Source organism: Xiphias gladius, chromosome 23, assembly GCF_016859285.1.
Source record: "Xiphias gladius isolate SHS-SW01 ecotype Sanya breed wild chromosome 23, ASM1685928v1, whole genome shotgun sequence".
Taxonomy (NCBI): domain Eukaryota; kingdom Metazoa; phylum Chordata; class Actinopteri; order Istiophoriformes; family Xiphiidae; genus Xiphias; species Xiphias gladius.
The window spans coordinates 13,343,264-13,368,487 of record NC_053422.1 but is presented as its reverse complement, the minus strand read 5'-3'; the positions used below and the strand labels follow the sequence as shown (position 1 = coordinate 13,368,487).

At 40.4% G+C, this 25,224-nt stretch overlaps 1 protein-coding gene across 5 annotated transcripts in view; it reads left to right on the top strand.

The window, feature by feature from the left end:
• Window positions 1-25,224, top strand: part of ccdc88b (coiled-coil domain containing 88B) — a 44,005-nt gene that overhangs the window by 5,702 nt on the left and 13,079 nt on the right. For 4 of the 5 annotated variants that reach the window (XM_040120733.1, XM_040120732.1, XM_040120735.1 and 1 more), the window contains exons 4-23: window positions 3,425-3,494; window positions 3,684-3,742; window positions 5,826-5,909; window positions 6,785-6,925; window positions 7,899-8,044; window positions 8,413-8,494; window positions 9,434-9,592; window positions 11,835-11,981; window positions 12,370-12,547; window positions 12,780-12,895; window positions 13,300-13,368; window positions 14,632-14,643; window positions 14,799-15,503; window positions 16,826-17,005; window positions 19,096-19,436; window positions 19,686-19,845; window positions 20,624-21,019; window positions 23,348-23,509; window positions 24,048-24,325; window positions 24,570-24,713. In XM_040120733.1, coding sequence (XP_039976667.1) covers window positions 3,425-3,494; window positions 3,684-3,742; window positions 5,826-5,909; window positions 6,785-6,925; window positions 7,899-8,044; window positions 8,413-8,494; window positions 9,434-9,592; window positions 11,835-11,981; window positions 12,370-12,547; window positions 12,780-12,895; window positions 13,300-13,368; window positions 14,632-14,643; window positions 14,799-15,503; window positions 16,826-17,005; window positions 19,096-19,436; window positions 19,686-19,845; window positions 20,624-21,019; window positions 23,348-23,509; window positions 24,048-24,325; window positions 24,570-24,713 — 3,629 coding nt within the window. The remainder of the gene's footprint in view (window positions 1-3,424; window positions 3,495-3,683; window positions 3,743-5,825; window positions 5,910-6,784; window positions 6,926-7,898; window positions 8,045-8,412; window positions 8,495-9,433; window positions 9,593-11,834; window positions 11,982-12,369; window positions 12,548-12,779; window positions 12,896-13,299; window positions 13,369-14,631; window positions 14,644-14,798; window positions 15,504-16,825; window positions 17,006-19,095; window positions 19,437-19,685; window positions 19,846-20,623; window positions 21,020-23,347; window positions 23,510-24,047; window positions 24,326-24,569; window positions 24,714-25,224) is intronic. The other variant, XM_040120734.1, reaches the window with a different exon arrangement.

Sequence of the window (25,224 nt, the reverse complement as noted above, 5' to 3'; positions counted from 1 at the left end):
GTTCTGTTTTTTATGTTCTGTTTGTTCTGTTCTATTATATTATATTTGACTCTGTTCTGTTCTATACTACTGTGTATTATTCTATTCTACTCTATTCTATTCTAACTTATTCTATTATATTATATTCTATTCCACCCTAAAAGCCTTCAGTGCTGCTGAATGAAGACAGTATGTTTCCAATCTTGTCTTCTTAAGGTTACTGAACATCCAATAAATTATGTTTGAGTTAACATTAAAAACTACAGATGAAATCCGGTTTGTGCATGTGCATAAAGGCAAGGAAAGATGAAGGAGAAGTGGGGCAACCCACTGACGTATTGAAAATCAAAAACTATTATAGAAAGGCAGAATTTGGAAAAGATGAAGTTGCAGATGGATTTTAATTCTCTTCACCAGTGCAGCCGGCAGCTTGACGAAAAATGTTTTTCCAAATTCAAGAGTATTGTATACATCAGTAGATTACTTTCAGTGGCAGACTTGCTGAGAGATGAAAGCTAATTCCTTGTTTTTTATCTTGATGCCACTGGAAATTACCTAAAGAGAAACTGGCCTGGAAATCAAAGGATAGCAAAGATAATTGCACCATGTAATTACTCATATTCTTAATCTCGTACTTAAGCAGGGTATGTTATTGCAGCAAATGAAGATGTATGAAATATAGTGCAGGAGGGATTTAAGATAATACAACCAAGATACAAGCTATCCTATGTATCTTGGCTGTGTGATGCTTGAGAGGGACTGTTCATGAGAGGACATTAGATTGCCAACAACAACAAACAGCTTCTGTATAATATCCAGTCTGGCTAATCTCCTGCAGAAGTCTGTTTGGCATCATGAACCATGAGGCTGAATGATGACCAACAGAGAGCTGTAGTGGATAATGCCCTACGTGCCCTGAAGGAGCAGAGACTTCAGGTTGGCGGCATATGCCTCTGTTGCCAAACTCGCACACAATGGAGTTGCTGAAGGGGTTGCCTGTCACTTGGTACATTCCCTTTCTCACTGTACAGTTTATAAATTACCGTGAGAAGCAGAGAGAGAGAGAGAGCTGTAATTGTGACTTGTTTCCGTACTCTGGTGGTTGCAGCGATGGATCGCGGGAGGACGTGAACAGGCTTTCAGAGCAGCTGGGAAAGGAGCTAGCCAACGTCAGTGTGTGGCCCTTTGACAGGAATTATTTTAATTAACAGGGAAATTGTTCTAGTCTTTGCTGAGTTTAAGACCGGTTAAATAAAGTAGTAAAGCACCAGGCTGACGAGCTGCTATGCTGGTGCTGCACTAGATAGCAATGTAGGAGGAGCAGAGCACTGCCGGTGCACGTGACAAATACTTGTTTTTGTTGCCAGAAAAAACAGGTTTCTGGACGGAGGAGTTTCTGAGGCGTCTGCCCTCCAGCTTGATTCAACGTCATTTAGAATCTGCCAGGAGATTTGTCCCAGATCTCGAAGCAGAAACTATGACTTGCTGAAATAAGCTGACCACAGTGTTGGTGGGCCTTCTTCTAGTCTTTAACACATTATAAATGCTTTCTAGCACAGGACCATGCAAGAAACATCCAGAATACAAGAGTGTACTCTGCCCGCCTTAGAGGATATAAGACCAATATACTATAGACCACAGCATCACCATTTACCTTGAGAGGGCAGGTGCTTTCTTATTTTTGTCATTGGTTCAGTGGCTTTGGTAAATGTTTAAATTCAACTGTCTGTTTGAAAACAAAAATAGCCTTTCTCTATTTTTTTTCCCCTTGTATCTAACTGCCTCATCATGTTTGTGACATGTATATAGTAAATGACAGGTTTACAGTCAAATTATTTTGTTATATTAGATATATTGATGTTACTGAGTTACCAGATATCTATATACAAATGACTCATTTGGAAAATATGGTCCTGTACAGAGCCATAAAACTCTCTGCTTGTACATGTTGGGTTTATTTGTAGATGTCCTTTAAAGCTATCTATTATTGGATGTTTTTGCGTTGCATTGTTTATTTATACTCACTTTTGTTATTATTTCCGTCTCAGTCAGTTTAGCCTGTTTAGTTTGTAAGTTGTGAAATGTATGCTCAACGTGTGTTGGAATTTGAATTTATGTGGTCTGTTTTTAGGGTGTGTGATCAGACCCCACGAAGAATAGCCTCTGTTCTGATGAAGCTAATGGGGATCCTAACAAATGAAATGAAAATATAGTGACTAAGTGACTATAGCCAGCAATGTAATGTCATCACTTAACAGTTAAAAGCTGCATTAAAAAAAATTTAAAAACAATCACGTCAAAAGCAACTATGAAAATCAATATCAATATTAGATGTTTATCTGTGTGTTGTTTTTTTTTTTAATCAAATGGACTGTGTTGAGTTATGAAACTGTGACTCCTCCAAAAATGTGGTTGCATGAATCCCCAGATCCACAGGAGAGTGAAAAGCTTCAGCATAAGCTCCAGTAAATATCGTCTAACCCTGTCCAGGTTTATGTTTGACAGATTCTGTTTTAGATCGTTAGGGGCCAAGATCAAGCAATTTTATTCAAAAAAAAAAAAAAAAAGAAAGAAGAAAGTGAGTCATTTTTAGAGCTTTGGTTGGATTTTTCAGAGAGATATTTGAGAGTTAAAATAAGTAAGGTAAAGACATCGATTGGACAGTAGGTCAGTCTCACAGCAGATGTTTTGACTTGTCACAGTAGGAAAAGCAGCAGCGTTACTACTAATGTTAATGATGGCTCTGTTCTGTTCAAGGGTCCCAGTAAGACATGACAGTGAGCCAGTATAAACAACAACACCAGCCTGAAACTGAAGCAGCTAAATGAAAGTCAGCATTTTTATCATTTACACCTGTGCTTTTCCTACGGTGACGCCTAATTTTCTTCTGTGAAAATGACCTTTGTTGTTTTTTTTTACATGAACTAATTTTTAAAAATCTTTTAATGTCGGCGTAGAGGTGACGGGGAATGAGGGAAGAGAGAGGAGGAATGACACACAACGGAAGCAAGTAAAGGCCTCTGGTTGTGCATGACTTCTACTGTGACCTTTGTGACTCTGTACATTGTTAATGTGCCGTGTCAGCATTACCCACATTATCTTTAAAGAGCAACAAAGGAAACACTTAAGGGATTTTGTTCTAGGACTGTTGTCCATTCATCCGATCTTTCTCTATGTTTCTGTTACTTTTAGAGAATCCTGAGAATAAGCTACAATGAAATACATTAAACCTAATCAGCCTCTTTGACCCTGGAAGAACGAAAAAGACGCAGCATACTCGTATCAGATATCAGCTCTGTGTTTGCACCACAAACTGCAGCAGGCTGGCGGAAAGTTTTGCTGTTGTTGTTTATTCAGGCTCACTGTGGGCAGACAGACGGGGCCGACCAGCTGATCACTTAACAGTTTTTTCTACTTAACTCTTCATGTGTGTTCTTTTCTTCAGGAAGACCTGCAGCAGTTGATACTGATGCCTCTCCCAAACGTTGCCATTCTGGGGCAGGACCCCCTAACAGGTACAAGATACCAAAATGATCCTATCAGTGCCATGTCTCTCTGCAGCAAGAAAGTAATTATACTTTATATACGAGTCCATATCTCTGCTATCTGAAACGCATTAAGGTGATAATGATAGGGAGGATGGCGATGGGGGGTGAAGATGATGATGATAATGATGATGATGACAGTTATTTCTGTTTCCTCAGAGGCAGCTGTGGAAGAGCTCAGGCGACTGCTGCTCCTCCTACTAGGATGTGCTGTGCAGGTGAGCACTCACCCATATGACCATCATGCTTTTCGAAGAGTGATAATGACACTGGTGTTGTTGTACTGAACCTGCGGACAACCAGTATTTTGTATTTTTGTTCAGTATTTAACATTTTTAGCTGTGCTAGTGGTGTGGTCAGTCTGTTCATCTTTTGGCCCAACACTCTGGTCCAGAGTAAAAAATAGTTACTGGATGGAGTACCATGAAATTTGACGCAGAAATCCTTTGTCCCCAAATAATGAGTACTAATGACTCAACTGATCCCCAGACTTTTAATCTGTCATCCATCTATCAACATTTCATGACAGGATTCTTCCTGTTATAGCATCTTTCAAATTAACCTCATGGCAAAGTGTCTTTTTGTTGAAAAACTCAACATTCCTGACGAAATTTGGCACAGTCTTCAGTGCCTATAAAAAGTACATGATGGAAACCTTCAGTTGAGTGTCCCTGGGCATCCTGGATGGTTAAGATGGTGCTTGGGAGGAGGCTGGTTTCACAAAAGTAGGTCTGAAAGACAGAATGAAAGAACTGCTACTGATATTTGAAGAACCGAGTGGATGGTGGGTCAAAAAGAACGTTGGTCAAGCGTGGCGATATTGGGTTTGTGATTGTAGGGACTGTGAAAGTGTGGGAAAGCTGAAGTGACGGAGAAAAAAACAGAGCAGCAGGAAACAGCAGACATGCTGCCATAGAGGGATAAAGGCAGAACGCGAGATCCACTTTATCTTACTGAACTTTGGCCAAAGCTTCTTTCAGTGATTCAATATTATGAATTGGTGATTCAGTATTATGGCAAAACCTACACCATGAAGACAATGTCAAAAATGCCACATTAAATCAATTGTGATTCAGTGTTACTTCCAAGGGGGGGTTGAATCATTTTTATCGGCACTATATGTGTATTGAATATTACCACCGGGGCATATGAAAACTTTCAATTTCTACACATTGTGGTTTTTAAACTAATGACTAAATTCCTGTCAGTGCTAATGCTAAAATAACACACTTATTATAAGTTGTTTTGGACACAAGAATGCCAAGTAAATGTACTGTAATGTAGTGTACTTTAATGCTAACCCTATGCTAACATGCTAAATGTTAGAATATATTTGACATGCTTACTTGCAAAGTGTACATCCTTCGTTGACATGCTAACTGTAGGCGAATTAACGCAGTAAAATATCCACTGTTAAGGTTATAAACAGCACAGACCTTCCTCTGGCACCACCCTCAGGACAAATGTGGCCTTTTTTGCCCCTGTTGTGATAATTATCTAAAAAATAAGATAAAATCATTCAGTCATTTTGTTGGCTGGTTATTAATGAACATGGTTTTTGTTTCTGCTTTCTTTTTCACACCAAATTCTGCAGTGTTGTCACCTCTTTTCATTCTCATCACGGAGAAAAAAATCCTAATGAACAGTATTTAGGCCACTGTGAATACAACTTAACATCCAAACCCTGAATAATGAATTTATTTTAGGTGGTGCAGTATTGCTAACCTTTGAGCAAAGACATTATTTTTGAAAATTAATTGCAAAATATTTTTTTAAATGTAAATTTAAATTTAAAATTTTCAGTCAGGCAGGGGCCTTTATTACATCCAAAGTGGGAAAAATGAACTCTCATTATTAACAAAAGGATTATTTTAGGGCTGCAAATATTCTCATTATTTATTACTCTTGTGATTATATTCATGATAAACCCATTAATTTTTCAATATGAGTATTGTCATAAAATTGTGAAAAAAAAAGTCCACATCATTTCTCAGAGCTCTGGATGACGTTTGCCCGACAAACCAAAACCTAAAGATATTTAGTTTACAGCGATGTACAACAGAGAAAAGAATGACTGAGTGTTTGACATTTTTGCTTGAAAACACACGGACATGATCAATTGATTATCAGAATCGTTGCATATCAATCTTTTAATTAACTAGTCATTTTATCTTTAGATTATTGGGCAAATATACTGTATTATATAGATATATTCTGATCTAACACACACACACACACACACACACACACACACACATACACACACAAACCTGACACAAATGTATCCCTCTGTGTCTGCAGTGTGAGAGGAAGGAGACATTCATTCAGCAGATCCAGTCTCTGGACATTGAGACACAGGCAGCCATCGCCAGCTGTATTCAGCAGGTACGTTCAAGTGCAGAATTAATCAAATTAGACCGACCCTAAATAAAAGTCATTCACCATCTGGTCATCAGTATGAGGAGATATTGTCCAGTGGAGACACTTCTAAAGGGATTTTTGTTGCTAAATACGTTTTAGCAAAGAGTTTCCTCCCTGTCTGGCCTGTAGCTTGACAGAGTGAAAAACATTACACCTTTTACTGGTGCTCCCAGTAAGTGTGAAAATGAGCTACTTGTCATTCTGGTGGCTGCTTTTTTAAGGACCTCTGGGTGCCCCTTGCTGCTACCGTAGGATGGATCCTGCACCACTCATGTCCACCTCTCCACCACCACCTCTGTCACATCATCTTGTCTCCTTCATTTCTTTTTTGTCATCCTCCGCTGTCCTCTCCAATAAGGCATAAATGCTAAATTGTACTCTCTTAAAAATACCCCCCTTGAATAATTGCCAGCATTACAAAACCAGCATGTTGCTTACCAGGGTGTTTGAATTACAGTAACAGCATGTTGCCCACCAGCCTTTTCATGTGCCAGGTTTCCCAGCCTCATAAATTATAGAGGTGAGTGTTGCTCTTCCTGAGTGGATGGATGCACCCCCTGCTTGCTGTTCATATGCCTTCCACCCGAGGACATTTCAAACCTGTCTACATGATTATTAGTTTTGCATGCATTAGTCAGGCATTTTTGGACACACTTCCCAGATAGAAATGTGAGAAATAGTTTTTATTTTCTGTTGCACACGGGGGCATTTCGGCTTGGTATTCACACAGCCTTCATACCGCCTGGATCATTTGTCCCCAGATCTGCCATTATGTGTCAGGTTTTCCCAGACAGACATTGATTTTAACATAGAGTTCTGAGACAATGTCTTTGCTGCAGGTGACTCAGGATCCTCTCATGGTGCTGCCGCTGCAGTGGCAGGAGCTGATGGAGGTGGAAGGTGAAGACTTACAGCTGGTGTTCAGCTCCATGGCCAAACAGATCCAAAGCCTACTGGCACAGAGAGACACCCACCTGGAGGTATGCATCCTTACACTTAAAGGAATAGTTTGACATTTTGGAAAATATACTAATTTGCTTTCTTGCATAGAGTTAGATGAGAAGATTGATACCACTCTCAGGCCTGTATGGTAAATACGAAGCCATATACTTTTTATACGCTCAACTTATGCTGCTCAGATATCATATTCAGTTTATAGCTAGTATGTGCCACTCGCCGTTGTAGTAATTCTGCCTTTTAGGCAACAATAAGTGATATTAAAATGATATTTCAGTTGAGTAGGCTGGAGGATAGATTAAAATTCAGAAAACATGAGTATGCTGTGGAATTTGAAGGTGAAAACTAAAATACATGTCAGTGGTCTGGATGCTCTCCTCCACTGTATCACAAATAGACTACAGTAAAAGTACTTGAGACATACTATGAAGAGCACGGTCATTTTTTGATTTTAAAAAGACCTAGACTGCAATTATTACCCAATATATGAGCTTGTTTTCCTTCGTTTGACTCCGTCCTGCAGTTCCATTGAGATCTGTTTCCCAGAGTTTGCTGGATAAAAAGGCATTATTAAAGGAATTATATCAGTTTTGAATAGTGAATAGTGTTCTAAATCTTTTTAGCCACATGAAAACAGAGTTTTCTATTACTATAATGTCATAGAAAATGTCAAATAGACAACAGAGGGACAATTACAGAGATAAGTCATTTTTACTTTCATTTTGTAGAATAGTTTAATACCCAAGAGGTATATAAACACTGTAACGAACCTACAGTCAGTGCAAAATAAACAGGCATTTTTACCCACTATACTCGTCTGTTACACGTAAAGGGTTTAAAATTTTGAGTACCTAACATCTTAAATTTTGTTTCTGCCAAATTTTGACATATTTCCATCTTGCGTTTCTCAGTCTATCTCCAAATCTTTCTTTTCCTCTGTCCCCTTTGTCCCTTGCCACGCCTGTCGCCCGACCTCTCTCTCCCTCTCCCTCCCAGAGGATGGCAGAGCTGTGTCGGGAGCGGGAGGCCCAGGCTGACTCCACCATAGCGCCCCTGGGTGGTCACAGCGAGGAGCCACCCCAAGGTCTGGCACTCCAGCTGGCAGATAGCAAGGCCAAACTCCGTCGCCTTAAACAGCAACTGTGAGTGTGTGTGTGCATGTTTGTGATGGAACAACTCGGGGGAACCTTTAGAAAACTTGTGATAAAGTTCAAACCGAAAAATGTGCAAATGATGTTGTACTGTTGTTGCTCAGCAACGAGTAAGGAACAAATCAGGTACTAACTGCTGTAATCCAAATCACACAGTGTACTTAATGTAGAGTATATCATAAAGGTCTTTTTACTCTTTCTAGCAAACATAATCTGCTCTAATCTTATGTCTTTTGTCAGCCAATTCATCACAGACGAGGCTCAAATAAAAAAACAGGAAATTAGCAAAGTACTGTTTTGAAAAATTGTGTAATTGCATTTTTTAGTGCGGATGGATTTATTTTTTGACTCTTCTCTAGGGAAGATAAAGGTGATCAGATATTGGATTACAAGCAGGAGATACAAACCATGGAGGAACAGCTCAAGAAACTTCAGAAAGAGGTAAAGACACATGACAGAGCCCGACTTGTACTGCCAGATTTGACATGTTTTGTTTTTGTTATAACTTTTTTAAAGAGCTTTGAACACACAGAAAGGCTTTATCACACATAAAACTAAACTAATTTGGAGACGGCCATAATTCGCTGTATTTTAGCCTTAAAAAGGATCAATCAAAGCCAATAGTACAAAACAAAGGTGTCTTTTAATAGCCAGTAAGTCGATTTCTCTAAGGTTACGTATTCAGTAGCAATTAGGCTCCACACATTGTGGCCAACTACAATTTTGTTCGGAAGAACTTCGCTGTCAAACTTCATTTTCTGTACCTGCTGAACTTGGCAGTTTAAACACTCAGAACAACATGCATGATTGCTTGATCATAGGTCATATAAGGTCGTAATGCTCCTGAATCCAAGAAGCCTCCCCCAAGGGAGGATCAGTTACTTGTACTTTTCCATTGCTGTAGTGCTAAAGTTACTAAAACTCAGAGATTCTGTTATAGTTTCAAATAATGTTCCCAAATCACAAACTTTGGGGATTTGGGAACATTGATGATCCCCAAACATCTTGTTGTATTATCAAATAATACTACAACTAGATGTTTGGGGATCATCATTTAAATTACTTAAATATTTTGTCCTCCACTGCGTAACCCTTACCTTGATCTAAAACTCTGATATTAACTGAAATCTTGTAGGAAAAAAGACTGCAAAAGGTTGTCATTCTCTCCTTGTGAGGGTATTTCATTCTCAAAAGCACACACACACACACACACACACACACACACACACACATGCCTTACCTTCTTCCTGTAAAAGACTGTCAACATTTGCTCTACTGCATATCCCAGATCTGTGCACAACCTTTTTTGACCTGATCCCCACTGTTGTTTGTTGTGGTGTGTGTGTGTGTGTGTGTGTGTGTGTGCGGGTGTGTCTGCAGAACCGTTCTCTGCAGGGTGAAGTGAGGGGCATGCGTGCACTGCGGGATGAGCTGGACTGCGCACGAGAGCGGGCTACACGGGCCGAGCAGCTCCAGACTGAGCTTCAGAGCTGTAAACACAAATTGCGCAGCCTGGAGCTCACACGCACTCAGCTGAAGGTACATATACACACAGACACACACACACACACACACACACACACACACACACACACACACACACACACACACACACACACACACACACACACACACTTCAAACATACAACTCACTGAACACACATCTGAATATGTATTTGACACCAGAAAGAGAACAAGCAGCATGGCTACATCTACACCACAAAATACATTCAAATTGTTTTGGCAGTACGTTACGTATAGAAATGTCCCATTCAGCACAAAATCAAACATTGCCTTTATATACATAAACACACACACTCTACAATGGGTAGTCCTCATTGTAGGAGGTCCTTACTAGCAAAGGTCTCATTAAGAAGTTCCCTTTTTAAAACCTTTCTCTGAGTAGCTATTACTTTTTGAAAAGATGTACCACTTAATCTCAAAAGCCACATATTCTTTCTCCCGGGCCGTGAGTGTTTCAATCAAGACTGAGAACAAAGTCAGAGAACGGCATTATATTGTGTGATGTCATCAGGATTTACAGCCCGGAGCTGCTTCATTGATAAAGAGCAAGAGTACGTCTTCAGTTATTGAAGCTTTTACACCCAAATTAGATTTATTCTGTGGTAGTATAACTGTTCTGAGGCAGAAAATGTGCTCATATGCTTGTAAAACACCTCACAGTGTCCTCGCTGTCACCTTCTCAGTCTTATTTGATTTATTCTGTGTCCCTGTGACAGCCGAAATTGGCTGGCAGGATGAATTTTTCTCATGTCTGGATTCATAATTAATTTTGACAAATTCACAGTGAAGTTTTGCAAAAGAGCTAAAACTGAGGGTTTATATGCTCAAGTTGTCTGTTTTGAAACAAAAAAACCACTGCAATTTAAAAGACAACTCCAGATTATAACAATGTAGGTCTTATTTTCATAGTTCTGACCATCATTTCTATCTGTGATCACACTGTACCCACCAAGTGAAGGGCTGAGAAACTCAGTGACATCTCTAAAAAGAAGTAAAACAGGCAAGAATCACAAGCAGTCACTCAATTTGGGTTTTACCTCCAAAATAATGTGGTTTAGCTAGTCAGGCTAAACTATTACCTTGTTTACTGTCTGATTGTCTGACCGCCTGCGTTTATTACCTCATCAGACATCATTTTATTCGCAGTGCTTCTAGAACTCAGCAATTACTCTGGTGAGCACATGTTATAATAACCAAGTCAGAGCAGAATTGTACTCTGAAATACAATTTAACATGTTGTGATGATTTGTGTTGTAATTCTGAGCCCATTTTGTTGTTGGGAGTTGTATTTGTCCTTTTGAGAGGAAATTGCGATCAAATATCAAGTTTTAGTGGTCGTCCCTCAGAATTATGGAGGAAAGGTTTCTTACAAAAAGAGGACGAGATTCCCCCTTCTCCAGTGAAGGCTGCCTCAGAAGACCAGAATGCAAAGCTGTTTGTACTGCTGGATAATTTGATACAGGTGCCGATACGATATCTAAATTCTCAGTTCTGATACCAGAACACTAAATTTTTTTCAGTAGGTTTGCTTGAGAAATATAAACATGTTTTTCCACACACAATTTTTAGCTATGCTAAAATTCTCGATGCTTCAGTGTTTAGTTTTGACTTAACACAAGCAGCTGGACAAGAACTTTTCCTAAATAGGAAATAGCATATGAAAAAGTAAAGCTATGATTTATAAAGGGAAATATCGCACTAAATCAACAGTTTTCAATACTCTACTCTACAGACACACATATTACATACCATAGTGTGTCATGTAATCACGGTTTACTGGGGACCTTTCTTGCTTGCTATTCCCTTTCCTTCTCTTCCTCACCATTTTCTGTCTGCATCTCTACTATAAAGGTAAAACCAATTAATAATTATAAATCTTAGGCCTATAATATTTGCCTCAACATGTATAACAATGGTGGACATTGCTGGCCACATTCTCGGAAATGTAGGAAATACCTAAAGCAGTAATAGGTGTGGGCAGGTTAGAGGAAGTGGTTATGACGTAAATTACAAGTGTTGCTCACAGAATACATGAGGTCCCGACTGTGTTGAGATTGTTCCTACCATCTTGTGTGCTGGTGCTGGCAAATGTGGGTAAAAGATCGATGAGCTTTGAGAGCTACAGCAGCCAGAGACAGGTAAATAAACTATGCTATTCTCTGTGGGCCACCCTACTAAAGTCTGATTGACACGATGACGCCTCCACTTCATCATATCAGTTCATGTTTCCTCTCCCTGTGTGTGGTGCCCCTTGCAGGAGCAGCAGCAGCTGTGTGGAGCACTGCAGGAGACCAAAGCTCTTCTGGAAGAACAGCTGGCGGGCGCACGGGCGCGTTGCTCCTTGCTAAGGGAGCTGGAGAGGGACAATCTTCTGTTGCGTCAGAAAATCATGGACGTGGAAGTGGTGGGTGGAGCTAGGATGGGTATTTTTATATTTGCCTGCTTATTATTTGTTTAGTTTTTATTTGTCTTTTTTACATTAGTTTGCATGTTTGTATTTCTGACTGTGTGTAATTGCACAGTATGTTTGTGGGTTTGTGTACGTGTTTGTCTAAATATATGTGTTATTGCACATATTTAATATGCGGGTTTTGCGTGTGTGTACGTATGTATGGTTACAGTTATAAGAAAATGACCAATCTTCCTTAAGATCCGTGTATGTCATAAATGTAGTAATGCTTCTAAAATATATATGTATCTTGTACGTGCACCCCGTGAAATCAGTTTTTTACTGTAATGAATGAATATGTACCCGTGTATGTGTGCGTGTGTGTGTGCGCGTGTGTGTGCAGGAGCGGGACACCGAGAGGCAGCGAGTTGATGAGCTGTTGGAAATGAACATGAGCCTTGAGGCAGACCTGAGGCACAGCAGCAGCGGCGTTGGCAGAGTTCCTGCCCCAGTCGCTGCGCTTCACCAAAGTATTCTCCAATCAGAGCTGGACTCTGACGAGGAGCTGAACAAACTAATTGGTCAGAGCTCCTGCCTCTCTGCACCTTGTCATTTAAGACATTTTAATTAACTGATAAGAGAAAATATTTGAGGTAATACAGCTTATCAATCAACAATAACCAAGTGAATCTCTTCATGTATCAATTTCTCTTTTTCTCTATTTCCCTTTTCCGCCTGTCTGACCCTCTTGCTCCTCTTTTTTTAATCTTTTTTCATGCTTTATTTTTTTTTTTTTCCCTTCCTCTGTCTCAGATCAGAAGCCGCTTAGTGTGGAAGTGGGCGAGGCTTCAACGCTGAGGCTGCTGGGAGCAGAGCAGGAGAACGCAGAGCTGAGGAGACGACTAGAGGAGCTTCAGGCCCAGCAGGAGGTCAGGGTTCAGGCGTGAAAGGTTATGACTCTCTCCCCTGCTACAAGTTGAAGGTCAAAGCAGGTCATAAACAAAAGACTATGACATATAAATAATGAAATGGTGTCGCAAGGGTTCGGTGATTGCAGTGATACAGGGAGGAGACAGAGGAGAGACACTAAAGCTTTAGAAGCACTCATCCAACTCCAAAAATTGTGATGTAGAGCATATGTAGAGTTTACACATTCCCTTACGTATCTTATAATTGATCTAATCATCAGGAAGAACCATTTCAGTGCGTTCAATGAAAATAAGAGTAAACCTGGCATCCCCGAGTCTGTCTGAGCTGTTATAGATGCAAATGAATCAGGAAAAGCAGCAAGCAACAGTTGGAGGAGTTAACCCTCCATCTCCCCTCCCTGCAGGCTGATTCACCAGATGCAAAGGATGAGCTGGCTTGCCTGGAGATGGAGCATCAGAACATACTGAGGGAGGTGAGCAGAGAGCTTGCTGTGGCCCCAAATTCAACACATATAACTGAAATGTACAAGGTTTCTGGGATATTGGCCGTTTTGTTGGACACAATATTCAGTGAGAGTAGCATCTATGCTATTTCTTAAACATAATTAAGTAATAATATTGTCTAAAAAGTTAGAAAATTAAAACTTATAGCATCTTTGAAACAAGATATTCAGTAATCATAATCGCTGGCAATGTCTGGTAGTTTTGTGTGGCAAACAAGTAGGAATCTAGTCCTGAAATAATTAGTTCAGTAATTCATTGCTTTAACCAATTATTATGTCTATTATTATTAGACTTTATTGATTTTTTTTTTAACATACAAACACACATAATGAACCTACACCTACCCCATTCACCTTAGGACCAAAAGATACCATAATCACAATCTGACGTGACAAAAACAAGATTAAACAAAACAAAATACCCTAAAAGCAACAACAAACAAACAAATAAGAACCTAATTTTTCATAATACTCTATAAATGTATGTATATATATATGTACATTATATTATATGAGTTTGGACAGACATGGATGTAAACTGTAACTTGACTGATTAGAGGCGGCAAACAATCGTGAAGTGTTCATTCAAGTTAATACTTTAAAATTACTATTATGGAGGAATGATCATATATAACATAAATAATCAATATATTAAATGATTGCAGGCCCATAAATGTCGCACAATATGAGATGAAAATAACTCAAACTAACTGTAATTGAACTACCAGTTGATAGCGTACTTTCCATTTCTATAAGACGTTAATGTGGTGACTGGATATAACTCAACCAACTCACAGCTGAAAGTCACAGTGCTGCAAATGAACATATGGATTCTGACTTAACTCACAGTTACAAACATCTACAGCAGCTACTTATCAAACATCTATCAACTTGGATCAAAATGGATGAATCTACAGATCAGTGAAAAACACAGACAACTTTTGATTGCAATGGTGCATCTGTTAAAATGTACAAATGCTGTATAAATTATGTTCTTTACTGTGTGTTCCCTATATTTTCTGAATTATACTATGATCTGTGATCGCCACAGCCTGATCAGGCTGCCGTGTCTGAACTGCTCAGATGCTTCTGTGTTTATTTGCGTCGACGAGTGCCTTTGTATACTGTTTTTATAACCAACCAAAAATAATTTAAATCTTTCTCTAATTTCCTTTTTCATTTTTCTCTTACCTCATTTTCACTCCCTTGTACTGAACCTGGATGCGTTTTAAGAAAGAACAAAAGGTGATTTTAGTGTTTTTGCTCTTAATGCATTCAAGTTCATTCATGTTCAATACATGGAAAGACCAAAAGAAAAGACACAAGGACAAAAAAATTCAAAAATGCAGGAGATTCAAAGCTCTAAGGCAAAGAAATTTCTCTCCCATTATACTTTTCAGTTTCAAAACTTGAAGAATGAAAATGCTACTTTGAAGCAGCACCTGGAACAGCTCGTGGCCAAACTGCAACACCTAGAAAACAAGACAAAGGAGGAAGGAATGAAAAAGCCATACAGAGAGGAGGAGGAGAAGGAGGAGAGAGGAGTCCAGGGCTCCGAATCCTGCCGGGGAGAGGGGGAAGGAAGGGTGAGGATGATGGAGGGGAGGGAGAGAAGAGGAGAAATCATAGGGGCCCACAGGGAAGCAGGAGTTGGTGAGGAGGTTCTCCATGTTCAAGGGGGAAAAGGTGAAACATTTGAGGGAAAGAGTGAGCCCAAATGGAGGGGAGAGGCAGAGGGAGGGCAGAAAGAAAGGGAGAGACAGGAAAAAGAAAGTGAGCTAAAGAAAGAACAGACTGCAGGAACAACAACCTCAGAGATGCAAAAGCATCCAAAAAGCACAGAAGATAACACTGAGACCAAAGCTGCAAACCAGGCTGTATGTTCTCTGCCTGCTCCTGATGTGGAGCTTCTGACAACCCGGCTCCAGGATGCCCAGGAGGAGGCTGACAGGCAGGCGACTGTGGCCCAAGACCTGCGCTCCAAGCTGGGAGTGCAGAGCAGGAAAGCCTGGGAGGCTGAGCAGAGGCTGGTGGTCCTGGAGGCCGAGCTGCAGCGTCTGAAGAAGAGCGCTGAGAGTCTGGGAGAGGCCCGCAGGCAGATAGAGGTATGGATGGATGGATGGATGGATGGATGGATAGATGGAAGTGTGAGTCAGAAAGGCATTCAGGAGTGGATTAGTGGCTAAATTGGAGATTGTATGAAACGCTAATTGAGAAATTAAGATCATGGATGTTTGGTTGGTGGGCTGGATGAATTAAAGACATGTCGGATGAACAGATGATGAATGGATGGGTGGATAGAAATCTAATGCTACAAGAAAAACCCTGTATGCCTTTGAGAAGCCAAGAGGGGACTGTTTTGCATATCAAAGAGTAAGTTTAATAACATTTCATAAAATTTTCTCAACACGATATTAAACCGCACCAAAGGTTGATATTAAAACAGTTTAGAAACTGTTTTGAACTGATATGAGAAATAATTTAAGGTAACGATTCATAAAATGATGCGGATAAGCGGTTGGTCCTCACATTGTTCCAGGCTTAAGTACCTCAACCACTACTGGATAGGCTGGTATTAAAATTAGTACAGACATTCATGTGCCTTACAGGATGAATTGTAATCACTGTCATCTACCATCATCGAGATCATCAGATCAAAATTTGGATTTGCTTATTACTTTGTTTTATGACAAAATAACTGCAAAGCTAATGACATTCCCATGAGCCTCAGCTGTACATTGTGTTTACTGCTAATCAGCAAATGTTAGCATGCTACCATGCGAAACTAAGAAAGTTAACATGGTAAGCATTATACCTGCATTTAGCTCAAAGCACCACTGTACTGAAGTAGTGTCTCGCAGAGCTGCTAGCATCGATGTAGACCCTTAGTCTTGTTGCATATTTATCTGATCTTCTGTGCAATGACAATTGGAAAGTGGAAGTGTACCAGCTGAACACTGTGTCTATTTTCCTCATAATAAGTATCAAATTCAATTTCCTGTCATATATCTTTTTTTCTAGGAAATTATAGAAAACTATGGGACCTGTAACATAAAATACTACCCTTACAGTCAGCGTCAATGTGTTGGGAATGTTTATTTCCAGTAGGACTGGATGCATAAACAGTCAGTTGGCAGTTTATTAGGTACATCTAACCATTGTACTGAAATGTGTTTCTACTGTTTTGTTCCCCCCATTTATGTCAATGCGGTTAGGCTAAATAACAGAAAAACCTCTCTGTATAATGCAGCACAGCTCAACAGCGGCACAAACTGCTGCCTCCAAAATGACCATAAAGTTGAATCAACATCTCAAACAGTTTCAGCACCTAATAACACGGCGACTGAGTGTGCAGTATATACTGATGTGTGTATGGATAGATGGATAGTTGCAAAGCTCAATGAATATTCCACCGTTTTTCTCTCAGGTCCTTCAGTCTGTGGGTCTGGTCATGGAGGAGGAGCTGTGTCGCCTGCGGAGCCAGGCGGAGCTTCACAGGATGCAGACCACGGTCATCGCCACCCTGGAGGGAGAGCGGGCTGCATTGGAGAGAGACAGGGACACGCTACGCGGCACGGTGGACGCCCTGCGCACCGCCCAGCGCAAGGTTGGCGAGTACACAAGCGCGCACACATGATGTTGTGACACCAAACATTTTCATGGCCACAGCAGATGTCACTTTGGTGACGATAGACGAGGGATGGATAAAAAATAAATGTAGAAAAACCAAATGAAAGGGAGCGGAGGCTTTTTGATATTATACAAACCCTCAGTGACAAAATTTGATTAAATTTTTCATAGCCAATCTCATTGTTCCGTAATCTCTTTAAATAATTACCCGGCTACATTAAATACATTACGTCGGGTTAGGGATTCTACTTGCCAAATAAATGTTTCTCAGGATCTCTGAAAACTAATTATATTATTACATGGAGAAATTGTTCAGCAGGAGCTGGACTTGACATTATGAAGTGAACCGGATGATTCAAGCTGAGAAGGAAAAAGCGTGTTTTTACACACCCAGTATTGAGCAAGCGGGTCTGTTTTGAACTGCGATATGCACATATCAACAAGAAACTCATCCCCACTCAGACGAGAGATCACAGGCTAAGGATGTGATACAACTTATGGAGTGCATCTCCCAGGATGTAGGTTCAATGAAAACCAAACCAAAAATCCAATTTTTTCAAAAACTCTACTGCAGGCTGTAGAAGTCTTTGGGCTACATGCAGTAAAATAGCGAGACATCAGAGAAATTGCAAGCTATGGAAAAGAGCAGTGCTAAGTCAGCATGAAAAAAATACCATAAAAGGGATTCATGAATACCTCCCATTCAGGGAGAGTTGTGAATAATCCTTCTTCTGATGGTGTAATATTCTATTCTATTACCCACCCTCTTTCGATAAAGAGAAGCTCCAGCCTTTATTGTGGATGATGTACCCTGTACTGTACATCTACTAACCCAAACATTACTGTACATATACGTATATCTTTTGAATACACCCAGTATTGGCTGAGAAAAAATATATTTCCAAGTTCAGATATGTTTCAACTGTGCAATGTACAGTTTCCAATTCAATGCAAATGAACATGCTAAAAATGAACGTGTTCTGCTATGACACCATCCAGCTATAAGATCCCAAAAAAATGGGTTCAGTACATCTAGTTGTTAGCATAGAAAAGAAGTGCAACAAGCCATGATACTGTTTTAGTAGCACTATATACATATATATATATATATATACATACAGTGGAATATTCCTTTAATTTGTAAAAACTAAAACAGCAGTCTGCTCTCTAAATGTTACAAAAGAGGAAATACTCTTACTACTTAGAATAAAATAACTTAAGTTGCACTCCAGCCCAGACAGCACCAAATAAAACTGTTTACTTTATAAAAGCAGAACAGTTTCCTATGGTGTTAGAGTTAGACTTCATACTCTGACCAACAGAACGAGAAGCCAAGTGTCAGAATTTAAATGAAGTAGACTCGACTTCTTTCAGCTGCAGGGGGGATTCAAACCAAATAGGAAATTACAACTCATCTACATCCTCTTTTTCTTCTTTGCTTCCTTGTCATTGTGTGGGTGAATTGGTCAACTCACGCAAAAATGTTTTAAGTTTCAGTTTTTAAAAAAAATTGTTGTAAACAAACAAAAGTTATGTTTTGAATGCACTTGTGGTGAATCCTTTTTCTTTGTAATAAGAAATTTGCTGAGCTGATTTTTTTGGAACATTTTGAACCCTGCACTGTTGGCCTCCATGTTTGCAAGTGGGCAGTCTTCTTCCTCCCTGCCATCTGGAGATCACTGGAATAATGTGAAATCACTGTCAGGAATGTGCAGTGAGTCACCTGCGTGTATGTTCATGTGTATGTCCTTCCTCATGGCTGTGCAAGATCGGTGGTGAAATGTAACTAAGTACATTTACTAAAGCACTATATCTAAGTACAACTTTGAGGTACTGAGCTACACTAATATCCTGTTAAAACATGTATTAGTTTGTGTATTAGTGTTAATACCATGTCCTTGATATTTTGTCTATGTGACCTATCTGACTTGTGTCTCTTTTGTTATTTTCCACTGTGCATAGGTGACCAAACTGATTGTCCTTCTGGGCATTAATAAATGTAGCTAATCTAAAGTGACCAGTAAGAATCAAAATAACATTAATCATCCATCTTTCCTCTTTTGTTAGGGCGACCAGTTAAAACTCACCACCCAAGCTCTCAAAGCAGAGGTGGACCGTCAGGGGCGCAGTTTGGAGACCTCTCGTCGTCGGGAGGAAGAGCTGGAGGCAGAGCTCCGCGAGGCCAACCTGGAGGCCGAATCTCTGGCTAGGGCACGAGACCAGGCGGTGCTGGAGGTCTCGCGCCTGGAGCAGGAGAAGGAGGTGTGTCAGTCAGAGCTGGATGGCCAAAGGAAAGAGGGGAGGCAGAGAGAGAGGGAGGCAGTGAGACTGAGACAGCAGCTGGAGAGCACAACCCTGGCCCTGGAGCACAGCAACCAGAGAGCTCGAGCTCTGGATGTTGAGCACAGGTACACACACTCCTGTAGACACACTTAACCTTGATCACAAGCTGAGGTATGCAATTAACTTTACAAGGCATCAGAGAGAGCTACATGACTGCACCATGCATTTATCTATAATGTCAACTCTATCTTCATTCAACCTGTCTGACCTGTGTTGCTGATGGTGTGTATGTGTGTGTGTGTGTGTGTGTGTGTGTGTGTGTGTGTGTGTGTGTGTGTGTGTGTGTGTGTGTGTGTGTGTGTGTGTGTTTGTAGAAGTGTGTGTCAGCAGCTGTCTGAGTCTAAGGAGCTCTGCACTCGGCTGCAAGACCTGGAGAAAGACTTAAGCACTCGTTTAAGCAGCATGGAGGAGGGTAAACAGCAGCTGCAGGAGCAGTACGCAGACGCTCAGGCCAAGATTAGCTCACTGACCCAGGTGTGTGTGTGTGTGTGTGTGTCTGTGTGACGTGGTAGTTTAGTCATTGGCAGTAATCATTGCTGCAGCTATTTAGTGGAAGGTAAAGTCAGCTTTCTTACCATATAAAGACAGCAGAAATGACCTTTTTAAACTGAGATTTTTTCTCGTGACATGAAGTCATAGTGATAACAGTCCATTGTGCGATGTTATAATGTCTGCACACAAAACTAATTCAGTCTGTTCCTACTGGAAAAGCAACAAAAGTCTTTATACTCCATGTGTTGTTGATGGACTATTTAGTTTATACACCGATCAGCCACAACATTAAAACCAGTTACCGGGTTTAATGTTGTGGCTGTGAAAATATTGACATTGTTATACTGGACACTTGAAAAAAAAAATCAACACCAAGTATTGCCCAAGTATTTGGGCAAAAACATTTTGCTTTCTGCTTTTTTTAATTGGCTGTTCCCGAAGTCACAGTTAAATTGATACCTGTCAAGTAAGTGAATAATTTCTTGGATGTATACATTAATTTCTGGTCTACCGATGATAACTAACTCAGAATACAGTGAACATTACTGTATAGAATTAGTATGCAGTGTGGAACTGGGCCATGACTTCACTGTAGTATTAAAGTGATCATATGAAGATTGGTCCTTTTAAGGACATAAAGACATACAAACTTTTCTAAAATGAATTTAGCTTAGATTTGTAGCCTACTTTGTACACCTTTTTATTTTCCACAGATTTTAAGCTTTGAACACCGTATTGCCCCTTATCTCTTTCTTATCAGGACCTTTCCAATGAGCAGGCACATTCTCGGGAACTGTCCACTGAAGTTGAATGTCTGATCCAGAAACTACAAAAGGCCAACGCTGAACAAAAGGTGGCTAAAGATTCTCTCAACAAATCGCAGGAGAGAATAGAGTCGCTCTCCCAGTGCCTTAGGGAAAGTGAATCTCTCCTCCAGTTGGAAAAGCAAAGAAGAAGCGTGGATGTGGACGTTACGTCTAATTCAAATTCAGACTTGTCAAACAAAACGCATAGTCAGTCACACTCCCAGGAGACGACACCTCTGGATCAATCCCCTGAGGCCAGAAAAGGTCATGACCTTTCTGTGACCCATGATTATGGCACAGGAGAGACAGAGAGGCAGCTGAGTGAGAGGTTGGCAGAGTTGGAAAAAGAGGTGTGTATCTGCATTTGAATATATTTCTGTGAATGTGATGTGTGTGTAGGTCTTTGAATCTCATTTACAGGATGTCTATGTGGCTCCTGTGCAATTTCTGTGTGAGGGAGATGATCTATTTTATGTTGAAATTCTTGCTCTAGGGATGTTTGACGACTATCAACTCACAGTAGACTGCCACTAACCCAAGTGCAGCACTTTATTTCCAGAGTTACTGCCTTATCTCTGCTCATCGGTTTTTATAATGTCACCTCGGCTACTGTTAATCTTCCTTATCTCCTCTGCTGCTCTCTTGCTTCAGCTCTTACTCTTTCTTTCTAACTCAAACACACACACACACACATAAATTCCAACATCAAGCCGTAAGGGGCAACTCCAGTATTGCCAAGGTCAGGAATTTCATTCAATGCATTGCTCAGTAGGTATGGTAGTATGGTACTACATTAACACTGTCAGGATTTAAAGTTTTCGATTAGGATAGATGAAGCATGGCACTATCACCTTGAGGGCTCAATTCCTGGTCCCACCCATACTGAGGTACTCAGATCCTTTACACAAGTAAAAGTACCACTACAACAAATTTATATTCATTTTTTGAATTTTTTTCAAATCTTTGCTTTTTTCTGAAATATTTGATAATTTCACCTTTTTTGGCCCCAAGCTGTTTGAATGAAACCATCTGAGAGGTTTAGGAGCAAAATCAATCTTTTGTGAAGCTCATCTTAAACATGACAACAGACACTGTATTTTGTAATGGGGATCAAAAGCTAAAAATGTTTGCGATCACTGGTTTTCAACGTATGTTATAAACTCATGTAAAAAGGCTTAATGTAAAATCTTAAACCAACAAGACTAGGTCAAAACCTAGTATACTGGACTTCATCTTGATCTGTTTTCTTCTGTCCTAATGTCTGTGCTCACAAATACAGTAATTTAATATAGCCGAATTCCTAATAAAGCTGTTCTCATTTACGTGTTTTTCTGTTTCTGTTGTCTGCTGCTCTGCACTGCTAAAATCCTGATTTTATAACTGCAACATTTGAGACAATGGCTGTGCTGATTTCTGCTATATTTACTTATAAAATGATCCCTGAGAGAGAAAACTAGCAGCTCCTTCAAGTCCGTGTCAGCTGCCGTGCGGTCAATTGAATGAGACGCACAGAGAGGTGTGCCTACGGAGGGAAAGTCCATCCTCGTGCTCACAGGGCAATACTAGCGGCTCACTTCTATGGAAAGTAGCTAAGGCTTGTCCAAAATGTCAGATTAGATTTGTCGCCAGGTGCTTTTGTGAAGAAAAGTCGCTAAAGGGGTCCAAAAAGTCAGTAAATGCAGCAACAAAGGCTCTAAGTTGGCAACACTGCCTGTAAACGCCCCCCTGTTGACACAATAGAAACTGTTTGCACCAATTCATTTTGACAGAGCAACGGCCAATGGTGTAAACGTCAGCACTCAGTCATGTGGCATTTGGCTGACCAATGGTGTAACTGTATCAGTCAGTCAGTCGGTCATGGATATTCGTGTTTATATACTTCTGGCCCTGCTGTTGTGGTCCAGCCAAAAAGTAATTAATAAATATAGCTTTCTAAATCAAATGCAGAGTAAAAGGACAAAATCCTCTCTGAAACGTTGTGGATTAGAAGTAGCAAGCACCATCAAATGGAAATAGTCAAGCATTAGTACCTTAAAGTTACACCAAAGTACAGCAGTGGAATAAATGTACATAGTTCATTTCGACTCCTGACATTTGCCGGGAAAATGTTAAGATGAAAAAGCAGAAAATCTAAAAGTGATAAAAGTAGAAGTCCCCTGTGTAGCAGTATGATTCAGACAGGTGCTGGTAGAAAATGTGAAAGAATCCAAAGTTAAACAAAAAACCATTGCAAACCAGAACTGAGCTGCAGACACTGGAATGTGTTGCAAAAATGGTCAAATAAATTCATATGGTCTAGTGGAGAGAGCTGAGTTGGGGTGTGCTTTATTCTTTGGATAAAACACCAGAATTTATACCTTCATACATTATTTAACAAAATACAAATTTTTCTCTTAATTTCTAATCTATCAATCACAATGCCCAATCAACATATTCCTGTATTTATCAGTGCAGATTGCAAACTCAATTTAATCTTTGTATTTATAGATTTACACAATATAAAGCTGCTGCCTGAGAGAGCTTTGAAGGCTCAGCTGCAGATTCAGTCGAAGTTCTAATAATAGCGATATTTTGAGCGGTGTGTATGACGCTGAAGGTGCCACAGCCTCCGACACCACTGCTACTGTACATGGATGCAGATGGTCTCTCAATATGAAAATTATTTCTCTCTCCCTCAGAAAGCAGTGGTGGTTGCAGGACAGGAGGCTTTGTTGTCGCGGTTGTCCCAATCCCAGGAGGCATGCGAGCACCTTAAGGAGCAGCTGGAGGCTCTGCGCCGGCATTCCCTCAGCCTTCAGGACTCCTGCACCAGACTGCAGTCACTTAACACCCAGCTACAGGTGACCTGACACACAGATAGAGAGCATAATTATGTCTGATATTATTTGTTCGACTTGGGAACAGCAGAGCTTTTGGGCTTTGAGAAAATTACCTTCACTATCGCATTATTTTTAAACCTTTAAACTATGTGCGGGACTATTTCTTGGCCATGCGCAGTGACTTCTTGAGTCTGTGCTTGTTGCCTTGCAACTGCTCATGGTTCATATTTAGTCTGCACACACAAAACTGGTATAACTCTTCTCAGCTTACTTTCAGAAAGAAAGTGGAGCTACGAAAATGTCAAGCTATTCTTTCAAGGTTTCAGAGCTACACTCTACAATGTATCTGAAACATTTTTTGACCCAGTTTGCTGTTTGAAAATGACCACAACACCTGAAAAGGCAAGAGTCTAATCTATTGTTGCTTATTACATATTCATATCCACGGTACATTTTATGGTAGTACACTGCATAAACGTTCTCCGTGGTCCTAGTGTCCCGTGGGTGGAACAGTAGGTGTTATAAGGTTAACAAACCAAAAGAAAAACTTCACACACAGGTGGACCAAGCATCACTGAGCTCCCAGCATTCAGCGGTGCTAGCGCGCTGCAGCGAGAGCGAGGCCCGGTGTGCGTCTCTGGAGGCCGAGTCAAAAGTGTGGGCGCGGGAGCGGGAGGAGTCAGTGGCCAGGGCGGAGGCTCTGAGGCGGGATCACGAGCGGATGATGGCGCTGCAGCAGCGACAGGAGGTGGAGCTGGAGGAGCTGCTGGACAAGCACTCTCAGCTGAGGAGAGATAACCGCAGCCTGGAGGCCCAGCACAGGGAGCTGGAGGCCAGGTACAAACACACACTGACTGCAATTAATTAGACTCTTTTATAAAGTGAAATTGATTAAATTCTCACCATAGAAAATTTTGAGTATCTTTATATCTTTGTGAGGACTTTAAGTTTTCCTAAGAACCCAAATACATAGAAAAACAACTCATAAACCCACAACTTGCATCCTTTAAAGATACACAGTGTCTATTTTTGTCATACATTTTATTTTGTTGGGGGTGAATTATGTGTTTGCAATTTCAAGGTACAAGGAACTCCTGGACGGTAAAACCCATCTGCAGGAGAGAGAGCGGGAGATGAAGATGGAGAAAGAGGAGATGGAGGCAGAGGCCCAGAGGAGACTGGAGAGAGAACGAGAGCTGGAGAGGCTGAAAGAAGACAACGAGAGGTAACAAATCCAGTCAGCTTCGTCAGCATTATATTCACAAGATCTGATCAGTCTTTCTCGCCACTCCTCTCACTGCGCTCATGTTCACTTGAATACAGGGAAAAGCAGCATTAACCCTTCTACTGCATATGAATCATGACGAGCAAAGCGGGCATTGGTTTGAATGCAAGTGTACGATAGGAATGTACAGAATGCAGGAAGCATTAAAGACAGAAAAGCCGGAGTGGAAAAAACATCAAAAACAGGACGGAGGACCCACAAGTAAATTATTTGGATATTTTTCAAGCTTTGTTTCCAAAAAAGTTCCAACGCACACCAATGTAGGCTTCTGCATACAACAAGTCCATTCCTGTCAGATAGGTGAATATTGTTTTAACCAATTTTAAAAAAAAAAAAATTTCTTGATAATTTCTTTGTGTATATAAGCCTCAGATGCGCTTCACTAAGAGCTGAGGTTGAAAACAGATACAAGTGCCTCTGATTACATTTCATTTTGGCGGTGGTGGGTATG